Here is a 19,832-nt window from a genome sequence, read left to right as displayed (position 1 = left end):
AATTATAATTAATAAACAAGTTTTTATCAGTTTGTCTATTACGGTGGTTACAGAGCCTAGAAAATAAGCAACAATCTGGTAGCATGTGTGCATTCACTGACCCTCTTAAGCTTTTGCGAGACTCTACAGAGTCGAAAGTGTGTCTATATGTATGCACATGTGTGTGCACATGCATGCATGTGCTTTGTGGGGTAGGGATGTGGGTGTGGAGACTGAAATAGTGTAAATGTGATTCTGCAAACTTTGAGAAGCATCAGAGTAAATCTACAAATAAAAACCTGGGAAACAAAACACTGGCAAAATACAAATAGATATATTCATGTGCTGGTGGAAACCATAATATATCTTTAGGCAAATATTCCTGAAAATTCAGAAAGAAATATATTTTTTATTTATTTTTGTCGTTGTTGTTGTTGCTGCTGTTGTTTTGAGACAGAGTCTCACTCTGTTATCCAGACTGGAGTGCGGTGGCAGGATCTCAGCTCACTGCAACTTCAGCCTACCAGGTTCAAGCGATTCTCATGCCTCAGCCTCCCAAGTAGGTGGGACTACAACTACAGGTATGTGCCAGCATGCCTGGCTGATTTTTTTTTTTTTTTTGGTATTTTTAGCAGAGATGGGGTTTCACCATGTTAATCAGGCTGGTCTCGAACTCCTGACCTCAAGTGATCCACCTGCCTCGGCCTCCCAAAGTGCTGGGATTACACGCATGAGCCACCACATCTGGTCCAGAAATATATTTTAAATAGCTGTTTTCACATTCTGCTAATGATGGCATTTTAAAAATTACAAAGTCTTATAAAATAAATAATAATTTTTAAATGAAGTAAATATATATTATTCATCTACACTTCTGATAATTTATAATCTCTTTTTCCTCATTTCGGATGGCTTTTTTTTTTTTTTTTTTGAGAGATAGTCTCGCTCTGTCTCCCAGGCTGGAGTGCAGTGGCATGATCTCAGTTCATTGCAACATCCGCCTCCCAGGTTCAAGTGATTCTCCTGCCTCAGCCTCCTGAGTAGCTGGGATTATGGGCACATGCCACCATGCCCATCTAACTTTTGTATTTTTAGTAGTGACGGGGTTTCACCATATTGGTCAGGCTGGTCTCAAACTCCTGATCTTGTGATCCACCAGCCTCGGCCTCTCAAAGTGCTGGGATTACAGGTGTGAGCCACTGCGCCCAGCCTGGGATGGCATTTTCTAAGGAGATGACAGAAAAGGGTAAAATAAGAGGCTATGCTTTACATGAATTCTTATTTTAGTGACTGCCTTGGATTTAAAATCAGTTTAAGAGTAAATCTCTCTAAAATTACAAATCATGTCTTCGTATCCTTTGAAAGATTATTTAAAATATAATTGTAGCACAGAGTAATTTATATATATTTATATATTTGTATGTGTATATATATATTTATTTATATAAACAGTTTACTTGTATGTATATATTCTGTTAGAAACACCAGAAGTGTTTTAGGTGAGAGCTCAGCCAAAATTGCAAGGTGGCAAGAAGCTGAAGACAAAACATTTGGAAAAAATGAATAAGTAAGAATTATTATATAATTTCCCCCGGAATTTGGTTATTTTCTGGCTCTTTGTTGTTCAGATGGACATTTCACAGGGTCCTAATCTATGATGCCTTAAATTGTTTGGACTTTATACAATGACTATTTATTCCACGAGAAAAGAAACCAGCAGGAATAAAAAGGGAAAATCTGAAAATAATCCCTTTCTGCACTAGAGTCTGATGACACTGGAGAACAATGTTTGAAGAAAACAGAGGGAATTACACTAGAAAGGCTATTTTCATGCCTTGTTTGGCATGCCACTGGAAGCTTTTCTTTGAACTAAGATGTGTTCCTTATGATAGCTTGCATCGAAGAGGATGATTTCTTCTTAAAAACAGACTTAATTTTTATTTGTCTTCATTTTATCACCCGTCGGGCATACTGAAAAATCTCAAAGAGCAGAACTATGTTGCAACTGTACTCCCGTGACTTGATAGTATCTAGGTTGAGCTTCATTTTCTTATATAATGTTTGCCTTATTTTCAAACAATATTCAGTCCTGTTTGTAATAAGGTTTTTGCTGTCTTAAGGAAGAAGGCGAAGGGCCGCATGCAGAAAAAGAGAAAGGGAAGGAACACGCACAGCTGTGGTGTTGCGATCTTTCCTACTCACGGCAGCAAGATGGAAATGTGCTGTGGATCTGCTCCATGACCTCCGTGAGATCCGTGCTGGTGTCATGCGGTGGGGCCAGCAAGTCCTCTCCCGCTGTGACAGCAAATACAGAGAACAACAAAGCTTCTCAAGTTAACGTCTAGCCTTCCACTAAAACCCAAATTCAGGAGGAAATGCTCCCATCAGCCTCTAAATATCAATGTGAAAAGAGTTCCCGTTGCAAAGGACAATTTTAGGGGAATATACCCAAAACACTTTTGCTTGAGTGTTGGTAAAATAATTTTATATAATGAACATGTACTAGATGCTTGTTTGTGTAGAAAGAATCCACACACCAGGGGACTGAAAAATACGAGACTGAAAAACAAGTAATATAGTCTTACTATTTCAGTGTTTGAATGAGAAATCTATGATTTTTGCACCACAGGTATTTTTTCATACAAAAAAAAAAAAAATCCACCAATTTCTTTTTCTGTCCTCCTTTCTTTTTGGAGACTTCAGCTTAGGCCAGTTTATCCTGCCACAAAAGTAAAGGCATCTTATGTAAGATACTTTTCACTAGGATGTATTTTCTTTTCTATAATCAATAGTCGAAATAATTATCTTATTTAAAAAATATGAAAATAATCTTAATATTTTAATATATATATTTTTTGAGACGGAGCCTCCCTCTGTCACCAGGATGGAGTGCAGTGGTGCGATCTCGGCTCACTGCAACCTCCGCCTCCTGGGTTTAGGTGATTCTCCTGCCTCAGCCTCATGAGTAGCTGGGACTACAGGTGTGTGCCACCACACCCAGCTACTTTTTGTATTTTTAGTAGAGATGGGGTTTCACCATGGCCTCCCAAAGTGCTGGGATTACAGGCGGGAGCCACCATACCTGGCCAATATTTTAAATTTTTTCTGGTTAATGTACCAAAAGATATCCAACCAACAAATTAACTTGGTTACAATATATAGTTCTCAATACAATTCTAGAATTTTAATTTAATTGATAACAAAATGTCATTGGTGAACACCTAGTTTACTGAGTCCTTCCTAGCATCAGTGACAGGTCCCCATGGTGACCAAGGATAGGCTGCATGGGTCCTCTGCCTCTAATGGGACAGGCAGGATAATGTCTATGTGGACTAGGATGAAGAAAAGTGAATAAATGAGTTTCCAGACCTTGGCAGAGAAAACAATAATGTTTGCTATAATATTATTAGTTCTGAATATGTACCAATATAAAATGTTGGAGACAGAAAGTGTACTAAAAAAATCATTCACAAAGCAAATAATTTAATTTCTTGTTCATTATAAAAGGGAAGAGGAGGTTTTTTCATCTTTCACCAAAATTCAGTCCACTACTATAGATTATATAAACAAGTGTATTATAGCTTATTTGAGAATGTTTGCTTTTTGATATTGTTGAAATGGATTTGCACTTATTTAAGATCGAATACAAAACTCTTTTACTTCCTAAGGCACCAGTGTGTAAGAATGTTACTTAACAGGAAACACAAACAAATGGCAAAGCAGAAAGCAGACTCAGCAGAGGAGCTGTGTGTTGGGGATACCGACCTGCCTGGTGGAACTGTGCACCAGAGGCATCCAGATCAAGCGAGTAGCTCAGTGCAGAATGCTGAGGAGAAGCCCACGGTGAAACACCATTGATTCGGGTATCAGATTCAGGCTGGAACCACATTCAGGGGTTAAAGCAGAGAAAAGATTCAAATAATCATAAGGAAAAACATTTCCTTTTTAACTTTCCCTCCCTCACCATGGATAATTAAATCATATAGAGGTCTTTGCCTTCAGATGTTTTCAATACATTTTAGCATCAGCGTGGTGGGGGCTTTGGTCCTTCTCTTTCTGCTTGGACACCTTGAAGAATCCACCTGGTTATGCTGCAAGATTCATTTATCAACATCATTTTTGTCCCTCAGTTTTCTATTGTTTTAATGTTAAGTGAATTCATAAGCATATTTCACTCATATTTTAAACATCAGAACTGGGTTTCTAATACAGTAAATTTATCCAATTTCAAAATCAGCTTATATTTCAAGGCAATATTGAAGAGTGGTCAGAAGCATGATTATGGATTCAGATTGCCTGGATTCTAATTCCCACTCTGCCACTCAGAAGCTGTGTAATTCTGGGAAAACTATACCTTAAGTTCTTTACTTGTAAAATGGTGAGGGTAATAATAGTGCTGTGTTATAGGGTTTTGTGAGGGGAGTGAAGAATGACTATTTCTTAAATGGTTAGAACAGCCTGACACCTAGTAAATACTTCGTAAAGGCACTCACACAAATCTTTGATACCGTGATGGATATGCTGACAAGTATGTGGTCAAATTAGAAAGTGCGAGCCACCATATAGGGAATGCAGATGTTACAAATTTTTCATGCAGATTTTTCCATTAAATCTATATTAGTTGAAGCCTGGTAGTTCTGTCAGTTTTTACTATCAGAGTTGAATTTTTCCGTCTACTTCTGGCATTCATCATGCTAAATTGTTTAGAAGAGATAAGAGCTCTGCAGTCCTGGATATAGAGAGCCATTTGGATATCAGTTACCTCTAAAAGCATTACTGTGCGATTCTCAATGCACATGAGCCATTAGGCAGCACTGTCTAACGGTAGGGAGGGAGTAGGGGAAGGCAAGAGTGAACAGAAAAGCCTTTTGCTCTCCTGTGAGCATTAACCAGCCATGGCAAATAAAGGTTTTGAGCACAGCTTCCTTCTGCAGCGATTCCATCTATGCACTAAGCTGTTAACACTAACACTTCATATTCGAAACAAGAGATTGCAAGAGAAAATCCATCCCTTACATAGCACCATTCGGATACTTCAATTTCATGGAATGAAAAATGTAACTTTTTCAATGTATGTGGCTGGCACTAAGTAAGACTCAAACATTCCGGAGGGCTTCAAGAAACCCACATCTTGGGTCACTCTTGGGAAACTCTTACTTTCCAAATATGTGAGATTGGGAGGCCCCGAAGTAAGCCTTCCACTGAATGGCCTCACCCAAATTCTGAAACACTGAGAGACATAGAGAAAAGTGTATGGTCAGATTATAAAGAGTGATCCATGTGTAGGTAAGGCAGAAATGACACTGTTTTGAATTATCCTGATAAGTTAAAAAGACTGAGAACAACTGTGAAAAGGTAGTTTTCTAAAATTTGAGAGAATCACTGGAGAGAAAGTTGTTCCTGCTTTGAGACAATAAATCATTCCTGGAGAAAGGCATTCCTATGATACCGCCTAGGAGCTCCACACAGCACAGGCTAGAGAGAAAGACAAAAGATGACATGCATGTTGATGTCAGGGATTCTTCAAGAGAGAGGAGCTCTTGGCCCCTGTGCTGGGACTCTACAGTCTCTGCACCTGCTGCAAAGGTCTCTCCATCACTAGTTCTGAGACATCACTCCTATTCCTAACTACTATGTGCCATCAAGCACTTAAATCCCTGCAGTGTGCTGTGTCTTTATATATGAAAGTATCTTGCCGTGATCTCTAACTAGATGGCAGGCACCAGAAAGGCAGAAACTGTATTGATGCTTCTTTTATATCCCAAAGAACAGTGTTTTTCAAAACTGAATGCAATAACCCATTGATGAGTTATAGAATCAATTTAGTAGGTTCTGACCAGCATTAAGAAAGAAAAATAGAAGGAAGAAAGGGATGAAGGAAGAAACGGAAAACAGAAAATAAGAGCTGGCATTTCTCTATAAAGGCAAGTATTATTTTGTATTCTGCATACATGTATGTATTCATCATAATGTAAATTGTATTTCTTATTGTTCAGAAAGCTTGCAAGCAACTCCCATAAAACATGGTCCAGTGTTAGGAAATAATAGTAGCAAATTAATAACCATCTTTTACTCAATTTCTTGAAAATAGAAAACAACGATTGTTGGAGTCAGCAGAATGTCTCACTGGAAGAAAGCTTTAATGCTGATTTCAGGTCTCTTGCTGCTCCTTAATACAGAGGCTTCCCAGGTATAATTTAGGAAGATATATGTCGTAGGATATTTTCTCTCAAACAGTTCAGAGCTGAGGCAGACTTCATTGTTAAACAAGACTGGGAAATTCCATTGTAAGCTCGGCAAACACATTTTTGTGTGCTAGTGAGGATGTATATGCTTACATGTAAAAGGAAAATTCTAAGCCAGTCTAAATTAACTACAGACGTAAGAAATTGAAAGTGGACTTGTCTGCCTCTCCTGACACCTGGACCATGTCCCAGCAGTGCACAGTTGGCCTGGGGAGGTGTGACACTGAATTCTACACACCTACCTGCTCCAGCAGCTGTCGGAGGCGGTGGAGTTGAGACTCCAGCTGTTTATTGTGATCTTCTAAAATCTGCATCCTAGCTTCCAGTCTACCTTTGTGCTGCCTGAGGAGTTTTGCTTCTGCTATAAGTTCTGAATCCTCAGACGTGTGATGGGGAGATACAATCGACTCTGGCGGTGAACCAACAGGGAACCCCCTTCGGAGGTGCTGGTCCTTCAGCTGCTCATACTCCACCTGTAGATTTCTAATACAGAAAGAGGGAGAAACAGAATTACCACTATGAGCATTATCTTCTCTCCAAAATTATCTGCGAAGTTCAAATTTAGCTCATGCTAGTTCCTCTTATATAAAACCGTGTATTAATAGTAGGATGAGCATGCATGAATAAAATTGCAGTTTTTTATTTTTTATTTTTTTTTGAGATGGAGTCTCGCTGTGTCGCCCAGGCTGGAGTGCAGTGGCGTGATCTCGGCTCACTGCAAGCTCCACCTCCCAGGTTCACACCATTCTCCTGCCTCAGCCTCCTGAGTAGCTGGGACTACAGGCGCCCGCCACCGCGCCCGGCTAGTTTTTTTGTATTTTTTAGTAGAGACGGGGTTTCACCATGTTAGCCAGGATGGTCTCGATCTCCTGACCTCGTGATCCGCCCGTCTCAGCCTCCCAAAGTGCAGGGATTACAGGCTTGAGCCACCGCGCCGGCCTTAAAATTGTAGTTTTAAGCAAGTATCCCAGCAGACATCATCACTGAACCCCCAAATGCTGCTGTATTGCAGCCAGCATCCCAGTTTGTTAATGTCCTCTCAAATTTTCACTCCACTGAAATTTCTTAGACAATAGTCTTGGAAAGAGAATAAATAGGGGTTACAGTGAAATTCATATGAAAGAAAGGATGACATATTTCCTTCTCCCAGGCCTAGCACACCTTTGTTCTTCCTCTAGGTCAGCAATGATCCTCTCCAGTTCTCCACGTTCTTCCCTCTCTACCGACTTCAGGATCTGAGCTGGGCTTTGTGGCTGGCTCACCGGGGACTCTCCTCCGAGTGTCTGGCAATACTGCTGGATGAGGGCGTGCTCGTCTTCCCTAGCAAGACAAAGGAAACAGAACCAGAGGCTCACATCTGGATGGTGATGTTTTTGGACATAAAGGAAGTAGAAATAATGATGGACAGGATAGTGGCTGGGACAAGTTTGTCTTAGAGCTCAGTGTCTCCATGACCTCCCTTTTAAAACTCTAGGAAGAAGTTCATCTAGCAGAGCATGTATATTATACGAGCCAACATTTCAGGCTTTTCTTTCATCTAAAAGCTCTATCTCACAAACTTCAGAAGGGATATCTTAGCATAAAAAACAAAAATAAGGAACAACATTTAGTGTAAAAGATACTGTAGACAAAATCAATTACTCCATGCCTAAAGAGTTGATTAAAAGACTACTGAATTAAGAATCATCTGACTTCACTGTCTTCAGAATTTAGTTGAAAGTAATTTTGAAATGATTTGTAACCCATATGATGGGGTTTATAATCCTTATGTTCTTTTATTTAAATAGCTCAGCACAAATCATAATTGTAGATATTTATAACATCTCTACAGATACTTTATATTATTAGCAGGTCATTTTTAGGGTTGATCACTCTGTATTAGAACAAGAAACTACATTTAATACATGAAGGTTGTCCCACTTATCTAACTAATTATCTAATGAACTAGACACAGCAGTATCGTGGTTGAATTAGTAATTGACATAAGTGAACGTCTAACAGAGTTGATATATTTATGGCAAGAAAATGCTTTCTAGCAGACTCGGAATTTCTTCTCTTCTTTTAACAAGAGAGATCCAGTGAGATCTTATAAATGTGCAAATACCAGATCTCCTGGCTAATGCTACCAGGGCAGATGACACCTGGTCTGTTTTGATGGCTTTTGGTAAACAAGTCCTGGAATCGATGGCTTTACAGAATAGGGCAGCAGGAAAACCTCATGTCAGTTACGTAGGTATCAGAGTATCAAATGGAGCTATCTCACGACTGAAGCAGCCCCTTCCTGTGTAAGCCATGGGGGTTTGCAAACGTCCCTTAGAGATTCTTCTGTTACTCTGGAGTCAGACAGCATCCCAATGCAGCCAGAAAGAACCTGGTGTGGTGCTAGCATTCCCGGGCCTCTCTCATCTTCACCAGAGCCTTGAGATTACCTTGAGCTGATGAGTAACACCTGATGCTGGGGAAGACCTCTGGTACTCGTAATTCTGATTTGAAAATTCATCTCGGTGTTACTGCAGTTTACTCTAACAAAGAAGGACTTGAAATTGTATCAGAAAGTTGGTGAATTCCTAGAAAAGATTTGTCCTAAGCATTGAGATCAGAGAGACAGATGAAGCAAATGAGAAAATTGAATATTTTGGTATTATGCTTGTCAAACAGCCAGAGCAAAAGTTCAGATGTGTCACTTGTTGATTTATTTTGCTTTCTTCATCAATAAACCCTCTCTCTTTTTCCCTCCCTCTAGGAATATATAAATATAGATATAGATATAGATGTATGTGAATACATACATATTTAAATAAAGGTCATATACTTTGGTTAAGACCACAATATAATAAGAAGTACCTAACCCGACCTTCTTGCTTTTATCAAATAAATTTTAAAAGAGGATGGGGTGGGACCCTTACAGCACAATTAGAAACTGGAAATAAGGAACACCAGTGGGTTAAGGATTGAAGCAAGCTGCGGCATCATCCTTTGATTCCCTTTCCTGGGAAAACGCAGCGTCCCTGAGAAACGAATGAAGGAACCTCTAGAAGAACCCCATGCTTGTTCCTGGGTTTAGAAGGATGAGAAGGAGAGAGTATGGGTACTGCACCACTGCAGAGAGCAGCATTTGAAAGCAATCCAAAAGTTCTTCAGTTGCTCATGTATCTAAATCAAACGGAAATCTGGCAGGGAGATATGGGTCTGTGTATGTGTATACTTTCCTCATAGGAAGTTAATGGCCAACACCCTAAACCTAGCTGTGTTATCCGGGGCAGAAGCAAGCTGTGAGACTAATGGCTCAACACCACTGGGACACCAATGAGCTGCGATGAATTATATAACGCAAAGTCAGTGATGCCTGGAGGCACCTCACCGAGTTCATGTGAAGAGAGAGGTGATAAAAGATGACAAAAGAACAGCTCTCACATATGGATAGGACAAATGGACAAAGCGTAAAGATATAGTAGATATAAAATAAAACAGCAAAATAAGAGTTCAGTAGAACATCTTGTAAATATTTCTCAGTTCTCAGGATGAAAATTATCCGAGTATAGAAACTAAAAAGACAGAGTACCCCAAAATAATAATGACAAAAGAAGCACCTTCGCATGTATCCCTGGAAAATGTCTGTATTTTAAAGACAAAGTATCACAAGCAATCTGCCAGAAATCAAAATAAAACAGTAAATCATGTTCAAAGGTGGAAAAATGTTTAGCCTCCTATTTTCCATAATATTAAATGTCCAAAGACAATGGAGCAATATCTACGGTCCTAACCTACCCACTCATATGACCCGGCAGGTCATTCATGTGTACAGGCAAAGCACTTTGTACACATGGTAAATGAAAGAAAGAATGAGCAAGGATAATTCAAAATGGAACTAAAGTAGATGGTAATCTCAGGCATTACGATAAAAAAGAGGTAAACTAATTCTAATATTAGGTTAAAAAAAAAAAAAAAAGAAATTAGTTGGCTGCGCACAGTGGCTCACGCCTGTAATCCCAGAACTTTGAGAGGCCGAGGTGGGCAGATCACTTGAGGTCAGGAGTTCCAGACCAGCCTGGCCAACATGGTGAAACCCCATCTCTACTAAAAATACAAAAATTAGCTGGGCTTGGTGGCGGGCGCCTATAATCCCAGCTACTCGGGAGGCTAAAGCAGGAGAATCTCTTCAACCAGGGAGGCTGAGGTTGCAGTAAGCTGAGATTGCGCCACTGTACTCCAGCCTGGGCAACAGAGTGAGACTCCGTCTCAAAAACAAAAACAAAACAAAACAAAACAAAACAAAACAAACAAACAAAAAATTAGTTCTATGATATCTATCATAAAACATACCTAAAAGAAAATAATAAAAATGGAAAGAAAACATTTAAAATAAGAACTAATATAAGGACAACAAGAATTAAAAGAAAACTTGGGTCCCCTAAGCTACCTGGCTGATCTTGTGGCCATGATTTGACCACAGATCCTGGCATAGAGTTCCTCCAAGATCACAAGCCACCATTATACCCTCCGAACATTTACTACAGCACCTGACCTCATGGATTAACTTCAGTGCTTACTATTAATACCAAGTAAATTTTTGTTTTAAAGATTTGGAGACTGACTATCCATAGTGAAACCAGTCAAAATTAGATTTGAGATGTATTTTTGTTGTCTACATTCATATAGATTCACTTCTCTGGGGAAGGTGATAAAATTTAACGTATTATTATAATTATCATCCCCACTATCTTTGCATTCTTCCGTTATGGTATCTGGAAGAGAGTTAAGGCAGTTTTCACAAAAATAAGAATTTAACAATCATTTATATAAAACACACAATTTTAGTCTTGTTTTTCACAGATTATTAGGTGTAAAATTTGAATATAAAAATAGACACATTCTAGTTCTTAATTACATATAGTAAAAACCAAGAACAAACTCTTTAAATGCAGATAGAACATGAGGTACCAGATCAGGGATATTAAACATCAATCGTATGTCTTGTGCTAAAATAGAAAATGTTGCAAAAATAATAGGTTTGCACCAACGAAATACCATTAGATAGAATATAATTATACTACAGTTAAGTCACACATAGTACACACGATCTAGATTACAAAATTAGTACATATCAGATGACAAAAACCCGTGATTCATTCAATGAGCTTTTGAAAGTAGACAAGACATAAACAAAAATAATAATTTTCTTTCTTTTAAGGATTGTTCTGTTCTAGGTTTCAGATCTGCAAACTGCAATGCCTGTGTAAACCACAGCCCACCTCCCCATTCTATCTTTCCAGTGTCACCCAAGGGCAGATGGCAGATGAAGCAAGACATCCTGATAGTTATGGCCCAAGGGATTGTCGTCCTTGAGTTCCCGCTTCTGAGATTCCCCAGAATCGTCATGAGTCCTATCCTGTCCTGAGATGTCATTGCTCAATTTTTCCTTCAAAAATATGTGGTATTCTTAACATCAATTTCCTTTTAAATTGTGCAGAGTCAATCGAACATACTCATATATCTAATTGTAATAGATATATGGGTGATCATGGACATGCCATATATCTAATTGTAATAGATATATGAGTGATCATGGACTGTCATTTATCTTTCTAGATGTCATATTCCTTGTTTATAAAATAGGACTCATAATAATGCCCATCCAAGGGTTCATAGGAGATTATTTGTTTCCTCACATCATCTAGCACCTTGAGGTCACCTGCATTCCCCATTTTCAAAGTCAACACTGCGGCACCTGGGGATCTCTCTCTGACCTCCGCCTCCATTGCCACGTCTCCTTCTCTGACTCTGGCTCTCCTTCCTACCCTTTATGAGGACCCTCAGGATTACATTGGGGCCACCTGGATTATCCAGGATAATTTCCCTATTTCAAGGTCCTTAATTAAAAACCTGTGGCAAGGTCCCTTTTGTCATGTCAAGTAATATATTCATAGGCTTCAAGGATTAGGATGTGGACATCTTTGGGGGGGGGCCATCATTCCGTTTACCACAAATGTCCTCATCATGTTCTTCTGATAGGACTTCTTATCTATTTCCTTTTTTGCCTATAAGATTCATGGAGACAATATCTGTATCTACAGACCTATTGCAGTATTGGGTGCATGGCGGTCGTGAGTTGGTAAATGTTTAACAGGTTCTCCAAGAGAAAAAGGCCTTGATTTGTGGCATTTGCAACTTCTGTGATTTAAATACTTTTATCATGGCCAATTTCAAGTTCATGACTTCACTGAATGTGGAACTGGGAAAATATACATATTTGCACACCACCTGATAGAGATAATGAATCAGGAGTATTCAATCTTTTGGCTTCCATGGACCACATTGGAAGAGGAAGAATTGTCTTGGGCCACATATTATATACACTAACACTAATGACAGCCAATGAGCTAAAAGCAAAAAACAAAAAGAAAATCACAAAACAATCTTATAATGTTTTCAGAAAGTTTACAAATTTGTGTTGGGCTGCATTCAAAGCTGTCCTGGGCCACATGTGGCCTCTGGGTTGTGGGATGGACAAGTTTATAATAAATAATCCCAAGGGCATAGATATTAGTGAAATGAAGTAAAATCATTAGGGTGTGCTGAGTTTTGAGTGTTACTATTGTTTTTGTTTTAATCTAATTTATGTAATTGTAACTATATATATATATATGTACATAAATTATTTTTTAAAAGGCTCTGTTTAACAAACAGCTTACAAACATCCTGAAAATGTAAGAATCAGCTCTCACGATTGGCTCCAGCATACCATTACATGGTAGGTATATATTAATAACAACTATGTGTTGGATGGGTGAATGAGCTAATATATCTAATGACAGTATATTAAAATGTATTTGACTGTTAATCTTCTGACTTTTTTTCTTTTCTTTTTTAAAAAAGTTAATCTTTTCTGAAACAGTGCTAAATTTAAAAATAGTATTTGAGCATTACCTTTACTGTGTTCACAGGGCGTGACAAAACATTTTAAAGAAGTAAGATTTTGTTCTGAATTATTATCTTTTATTTCCTTTAATGCTTTGGCTATGGTCAGCCTTGAGGAAATTTGTTGATTTAGGAGAGATTCAAGACACTTAACTACTTTACATGAAATGTACACTAGTAGGTTAAATATGAAACAAACCTTATGAATACACTATTATTTTGATTTGGGAATTGTTCCACACTCGAATGATAATGTATAAATCTCTACCACATTATGGTCAAGTATTAAGATGCGATCTTTGAAATTTGAAATTGAAAAACCTCCTGATAACTTTTATTTATATGCATAATAATAAATAAAACAACGTTTAGAAAATATGGAAAGAGAACATTCTATATTTGAGCACTTAAAGTATTTTAACCTAGCACTCTCCATAGTTTTTTTTTTTTAGTGAAAACACCCAACTACTATGTTTGACAACTTTTCTGTCTATTTTAAACCTTCCCATCAGATCTAAACCACAATAAAGCTTTGTAAGTCACATAAGCTTGACAGTATTAAGTCTTTTAGATATTATTCAGAATTAAAAATGTGAATTCCAGGGCACACACAAAAAACGAAAAGTTCCAAAGTAAGATGACACACAATAGTAGGATAATCAGTGATAAAATATTTGCTGAGAAAGTTCCACAACCAAGTGGAATATACACATGTGGGGAAATCAGAAACACAATAATTGGCTAGAAAGCTTTTTAGTATATAATACCTTTTTAGTATTCTACAGTCAATGAGGCTTTTCTCAGTTGCTAATAAAATAAAACATTGGCAAAGGAGTTAACAGTTTTCAATGAAGGGTAGGAGTATACATCTAAGCACGTGTGGGTCAGAGTTGCTAAATGCAGATATTATGGAAAAAAAATGTTAGCTAGTGGAAGGAAGAGGATTTCACAGAAAGGGCAATCATTCTGTCAAATCACCTTTGCTAAATTCATAAGAAATATAAGACAAATGGAATGAATATATATACCTATTATTCTAAATAAAACAATCTGATTTTCCTGGGGTATATGAGTTGACAAATGTAAGATTTTTTCATTAACTTATATGAAACAAAGTAAATAAACATATTGAGTTTACACTACCATGGCTTGAAAGCATAAAATCTACGCAGAAATTGTTGGAACCACACTTAATAATTTTGATTGGGGTCAAGATTCAGAGCCATGTCAGTGAAGATTGTTTCTGACAGCCATAGTACAAGAACTAGCCTTCCCAGGCAGCACTGATTTCATGATTTACTTACACACTTCCTGTGGTAGAGCTGCTATCAGTGAGAAAAGACCCATTAGTCCTTTCCATCTGTGCCAGTCTGAAAAATAAAAATAAGGAGATTAGACAACGTGGCCATATAGGACACGGTCAATTGGATGTACATCCTTAATCATTTTTAAATTGTGAAAATTCTGACAAAACATAGAAAGATCCAAATCTCCTAACACAATTGTAAAACTAAAACATTTCATGTTGAGCTACCTTTCTATAACCACTGCCTTAATGCCTGTAGGCCTTTATCTTATGCTATGATGTAAAGTCTCCAAACTGACCTAATCTTCTAATTGAGCTCCCAGACCTAGGCTCTCCTTAACCCTCTAGTTGGTCTACATCGAAGTGAGGGTGACATTCTCAAACAAATAAAATGATGTTCTTCTCATAATAAACACTCTCCATGACTTCCTTTTAACTAAGGACATGATCCAACTCCTTAGTGGCTGAGTTTTTCATTATCAGACCTCAACTTTGTCTCTCCACTTTCTCACCTATTTCCCTTTCCCCCACCTGCAGTTCAGTAAACAAACCATGCTCTTTCCCAGCTCAATGCTTTTGAGTATATTATTCCATCAGCCCAAGACTTTCCCCTAGAAATTCTAGTTGTTCTAGACCCAGTTCAACTGTTACCAATTTTATGATGCTTGAATTAACCTTTCTAGGCATAGCTAGTTACTAGAACCACAGACACCTAGTATATACCACTTTTCTGAAAGTTTGTGCACACCATCAAGACCAGCCTACATATTATATTATTTAGAGACTCTAAAATAAACCGCATCCTAAAGCATTACCATAAATTTAATTATATATTATAATTCATATGTGAACCATCTCCTGAGAATACCTGCAATCCCACTTTCGTTCACTGAAACTAGGTTACAGTATCTAAATTCTGTTTGTACAGTGTTTGGATTCTCTTTAGCTGGAGAATCACATCCTATTTAGGTTTACTTTTCATAGGATACATAGCAGGTGTTTGGTGAAGTACAAATTGCATCACGAAAATACAAGAGCCCAAATTCCAAATATACTGGAATCATAACTCTGGCAAAACTGCATTCCTTAAATCAAGGTATATTGATGATATTAGATTAATTAGAAATAGATACATTCTGGGTGGCAGTGCAGTGGAGGGCTCTGATCAAAGTTTCTTACCGTGTAGCATATTGTTCTATTCTTGAATGGGTATCATCATGAAACAGTTGAGGAGATTGTGAGGGGCTTTAAAGGAAAAAAACAAAGCAACAATTTTATGCCCAAGTATTGATAGATGTTACGATTAGAAATGTTAGGTTACTGAAGTAATGAATTTGTCATGCAAACAAACCACTAGGATTGTTACCCGGAACACAGAAGTATTATTTTAGACCAAGAGTTGAGTAAGACCCCCATGCTAATACCACTGATCAGAACACCTCTCCTGCACATGGACTCTGAATACTCACTCATAGTGCTCTGGCCACATACTGATGAGTGTGATAGGACTGCAAAGAGGGGAGAGGGAGACAAAAGTCACAGAACAAACACTTTAGAGCAATTTAAGACAAAAGCACTGGGGGTGTGGGGAGATTCTCAATTATCTTCCGCTCATATATGTGGTTGCCCTGAGAGCCACTATGGGGAAATCAAAAGTAACAGAAGTAACAGTGTATTCTAGAGGAGTCACTGTGTATTCAAGAGTCTGCAGGGGCCTTTTCACAGATATTACAGGATATTTGTTACAGGATAGCAAATACATCTTTAAACAGTCATACTGGGGAAAAAACCAGAATGCTCGAAAATAACTCAAAATTATAGAATAATTGTAAAGATAATATTCTATATTATACCAAGGGGGGATGCAATCATATTTTTGTTTTTCCTAGAGAAGAAACTTGTTTAGAAACATGAAGTTACAAATGAAACACTACATTATATGTTGATGGCAGAGGTACAATAAAATTAGATTTTTCTGTTCTTCATCTAATTTTAAATGTAAACATTCAAACCCAGATGTATCCAAAGTACCTCAACTCACAGATCCCTTGAACAAACAGGCAACCTAGATACCACCCCTAGACCCCACCAAAAATGTCACATCATAAATAACACTGAAGGCAACTTCCTGAGATCATGATACATTTTCTTCAAAACAATGTTTTTTAGAAGTTTAAACTATGAATTGATACAAGAAAATTTGTTCTGCTTGATTCAGGGGCTTGTGTCTGGAGCCAGATCATTCGGTGTCACTCTTAATGCTGGGGATGTCGTATACTGCCTAGGAATTCCCAAGTCTCCATGAAATACTTTCAAATACAAGTGATCCTAATCAAAAGCTAGTTCCAACCCTAGCGTTTTGAGGAGGAAGGAGAGTAAATGAATGCAGAAAATGTAAAGTAAAATGGAAATTATCTATTTAATTAAATAAAGTCTGCAAAAGCTAATAGTGATTGAAACAAAATTATTCCAAAACTTCTTGATTCTCCTAGTTCCATTATACACACCTACTTAGGAAAAGAAAGTAGGTATGTATAATGCCTACTTTTCTCTTCATCTCCTATAGTGAAGTGCAGGTTGATGTCTGCACAGCAAAGACTTGTGAACGTTATCTTATTGGGATGAAAAACTAAGACTCTTGAGATCTATTTTCAGAACCAGGCATTTATCCACACGATTTGCCAGAATATCTATACTGTCAGTAAACTTAATTTATAGATGTGCAAAATAGATACAATAACAATAAAACAACACAGTATTAGTCAATACTGCTTCCACGTCACTGCTCTTCATTAACCCTGAAATATGTTAAATGTCAGGTGAATGATATGCTATAGACTTTCTAAAAACAGTAACTGCTAAAGAGATTATTTCTAAAATTCAAATGTAGCAAAACATATGCCATGAACTTCAAATAGAAGAAAAGTGTATATATTTTTCATCTTAATCAACCTTGGAAAAGCTCTGTCAAATTATTTGACTGGTTCTTGTGAACTTAATCCAGTTAGCACAAAAGTGATCCATGACCTAAGATGAGAATAGCCAGGGTAGAGAGCCGAACTAAAGGGTTTCTCAAGTTTTGTTATATAGTTGAAAATTTTCTAAAACAAGAAATAAAGATTAAAAAAAACCCTTGGGCTTCATTGACTTCAGAGAATTTTGATTTGTAGAAAAAAAGATTAAATGATAAGCTTTTTCATTTGATTTTGAAAGGGGAAAATAAGAAACTGCATAGATAGAACCTATCATTAAAAGGGCTTGGAAATAAGACCAATGCGTGTGTTAGCCCAGGCTTCAGAATGCAGCCTATCTCTGCTCTCCAGCATGGAGGCTGAACAGGTGATTTTTGTCAATCACACACTGATATTCCAGAAATCAGACTCTACTACAAATATTTAGATATTATATGAAATGTAATGCAGGCCAGGCTTGGTGGCTTGTGCCTGTAATCCTAGCACTTTGGGAAGCTGAGGCAAGAGGATCACTTAGTATCACGTAAAATGCAACCCAGGCCAGGCTCGGTGGCTTATACCTATAATCTCAGCACTTTGGGAGGCTGACGTGGGAGGATCGCTTGAGCCCAGGTGTCTGAGGCCAGCCTTGGTAACATAATGAGACCCCATCTCCACAAAAAATAAACACATTAGCTGTGCGTGGTGTCATGATGCCTATAGTCCCAGCTTCTCGGGAGGATGAAAATTTTATCCAGAAGTTTAATCTACAAACTGATACGAGAAAACTTGTTCTGCTTGACTCACAGCCTTGTGTCTGGAGACAGATCATTCAGTGTCAACCTTAATGCTGGGGGGACACCCCCACAACTTCACACACTGCCTAGGAATTCCCAATCTTAATGCTGGGGGGACACCCCCACACCTTCACACACTGCCTAGGAATTCCCAGGGAGGAACGCTTGAGCCTGGGAGGTTGAGGCTGCAATGAGATAGTAAGCTGTGATTGTGCCACTGGGAAACAAAACTGGACCCCGTTTCAAACAAAACAAAACAAAGAAACAAACAAAAATATATATATACACACACACTATTATATTAATATATATACACACATATATACATTTGTATATATATATAAACATGTGTATGTACGTGTGTGTGTGTCTATATACATATATAATAGTTTTATATATAAAACCCAGACTTTGAAGAACTTAGTGACCCTTTTAGTGCCTTAAATTGTCAGTAGACTCTTCCTTGTTCTTTGTCTTCTGTCTTCTTCAATCCATTTGCCCCAGAGCAGGGTAAGTGGGATCCCTGCTGCTTTTACTTAAAGACCCCCAGTGACTCCCCATTGCTCTTAGAATAAACTCCAAACACCTTGGCATGGCTTAGAAGGCTCTTCATTATATAGTTCCATTTTCTCTCTCCACTGCCATTTCTTGCCACTGTTGCTAGTTTTCCACCCCCGTTTCTGAAATTACCTTGCCTCCAAGCTTTTGAAAATGCTTCCTTAGACCAGAAACTGTCCCTCTCCACCTCCCACACCAAACACGCAACCCTTAGCCCTATTAATCTTTCAGGTCTCAACTTAGCTGTCATACTTCCTCCCAGTCGGGTGTTAACTACAATCATAGTGAAACTTACATTGTATTTGGTTCTTGCTACAGCAAAGGCTTAAAAAAAAAATCTTTAAACTCATTTACTCCCCTTTAACCAATACCAGGGAGAGGTGTCTATTTTACTTTTTTTAATCTTTAGGGAAATCAATCTATCTCTTTAGCTAATAATAATTCTCACAACTCTTGAATTACTTTTGTTACTATTTTAGTTTGTTCCTCAGGTTTATTTTCAATGGAGTATTCTTTAATCAAACTCTACTCATTTATTGATTTATTTTCTGAAAAATTTTGCATAATTATAAAATTAATTGAATAAACCTTAGCATGGATTTGTTTACGCCCTTTTAGTAATAACTCATTTTCCCCATAAATCCCCTCCTCCATGCATGCATGGGCAATTACTGGGCAGAGGATAAAACGTTATATTTTGCAAGGATGAAAAAGAAAGAAGTGAAAGAAAATTCTAATTAGCTTCATAAATAACTTTAACACATTTGTCACTTTGCTGGTTTTTCTCCAATGTTCTCCTCCCACAAATAGGAGAATAAACAAAATCAAACTTTTTTATTACCCACTCACATAAATTGTGACACCAGAAGATTAAGCGGTCCTGTACTAGAAAGGGCTCAGCCGAAAAGTGAACTATATCAAATCCCGAGAGCTCGGTCTAAGATTAAAAAAAGAAAACCTGCCCACTACATCCAGTAGTTCATAAATCTTTCCAATAAGGATCTTGGGGCATCTGATGCAAGCTCACACTCCTTCCTTTTTCCTCTTGTTTCCTCTCACTAAAAATGCTTATAAATTC

At 37.8% G+C, this 19,832-nt stretch overlaps 1 protein-coding gene across 9 annotated transcripts in view; it reads right to left on the bottom strand.

Annotated features, from left to right (window-relative positions):
- Nucleotides 1-19,832, bottom strand: part of LOC105465799 (utrophin) — a 579,736-nt gene that overhangs the window by 10,074 nt on the left and 549,830 nt on the right. For 7 of the 9 annotated variants that reach the window (XM_071096556.1, XM_071096557.1, XM_071096560.1 and 4 more), the window contains 7 exons: nucleotides 15,918-15,956; nucleotides 15,628-15,693; nucleotides 14,447-14,512; nucleotides 7,386-7,544; nucleotides 6,467-6,707; nucleotides 3,745-3,856; nucleotides 2,182-2,274 (listed from right to left, as the gene is read on the bottom strand). In XM_071096556.1, coding sequence (XP_070952657.1) covers nucleotides 2,182-2,274; nucleotides 3,745-3,856; nucleotides 6,467-6,707; nucleotides 7,386-7,544; nucleotides 14,447-14,512; nucleotides 15,628-15,693; nucleotides 15,918-15,956 — 776 coding nt within the window. Of the gene's footprint in view, nucleotides 1-2,151; nucleotides 2,275-3,744; nucleotides 3,857-6,466; nucleotides 6,708-7,385; nucleotides 7,545-14,446; nucleotides 14,513-15,627; nucleotides 15,694-15,917; nucleotides 15,957-19,832 lie in introns of all 9 variants that reach the window. The other 2 variants (XM_071096558.1, XM_071096559.1) reach the window with 2 other exon arrangements.

The sequence above is a fragment of the Macaca nemestrina genome, chromosome 5 (assembly GCF_043159975.1).
Source record: "Macaca nemestrina isolate mMacNem1 chromosome 5, mMacNem.hap1, whole genome shotgun sequence".
NCBI lineage: Eukaryota > Metazoa > Chordata > Mammalia > Primates > Cercopithecidae > Macaca > Macaca nemestrina.
This window is presented reverse-complemented; position numbering and strand designations above follow the sequence as displayed.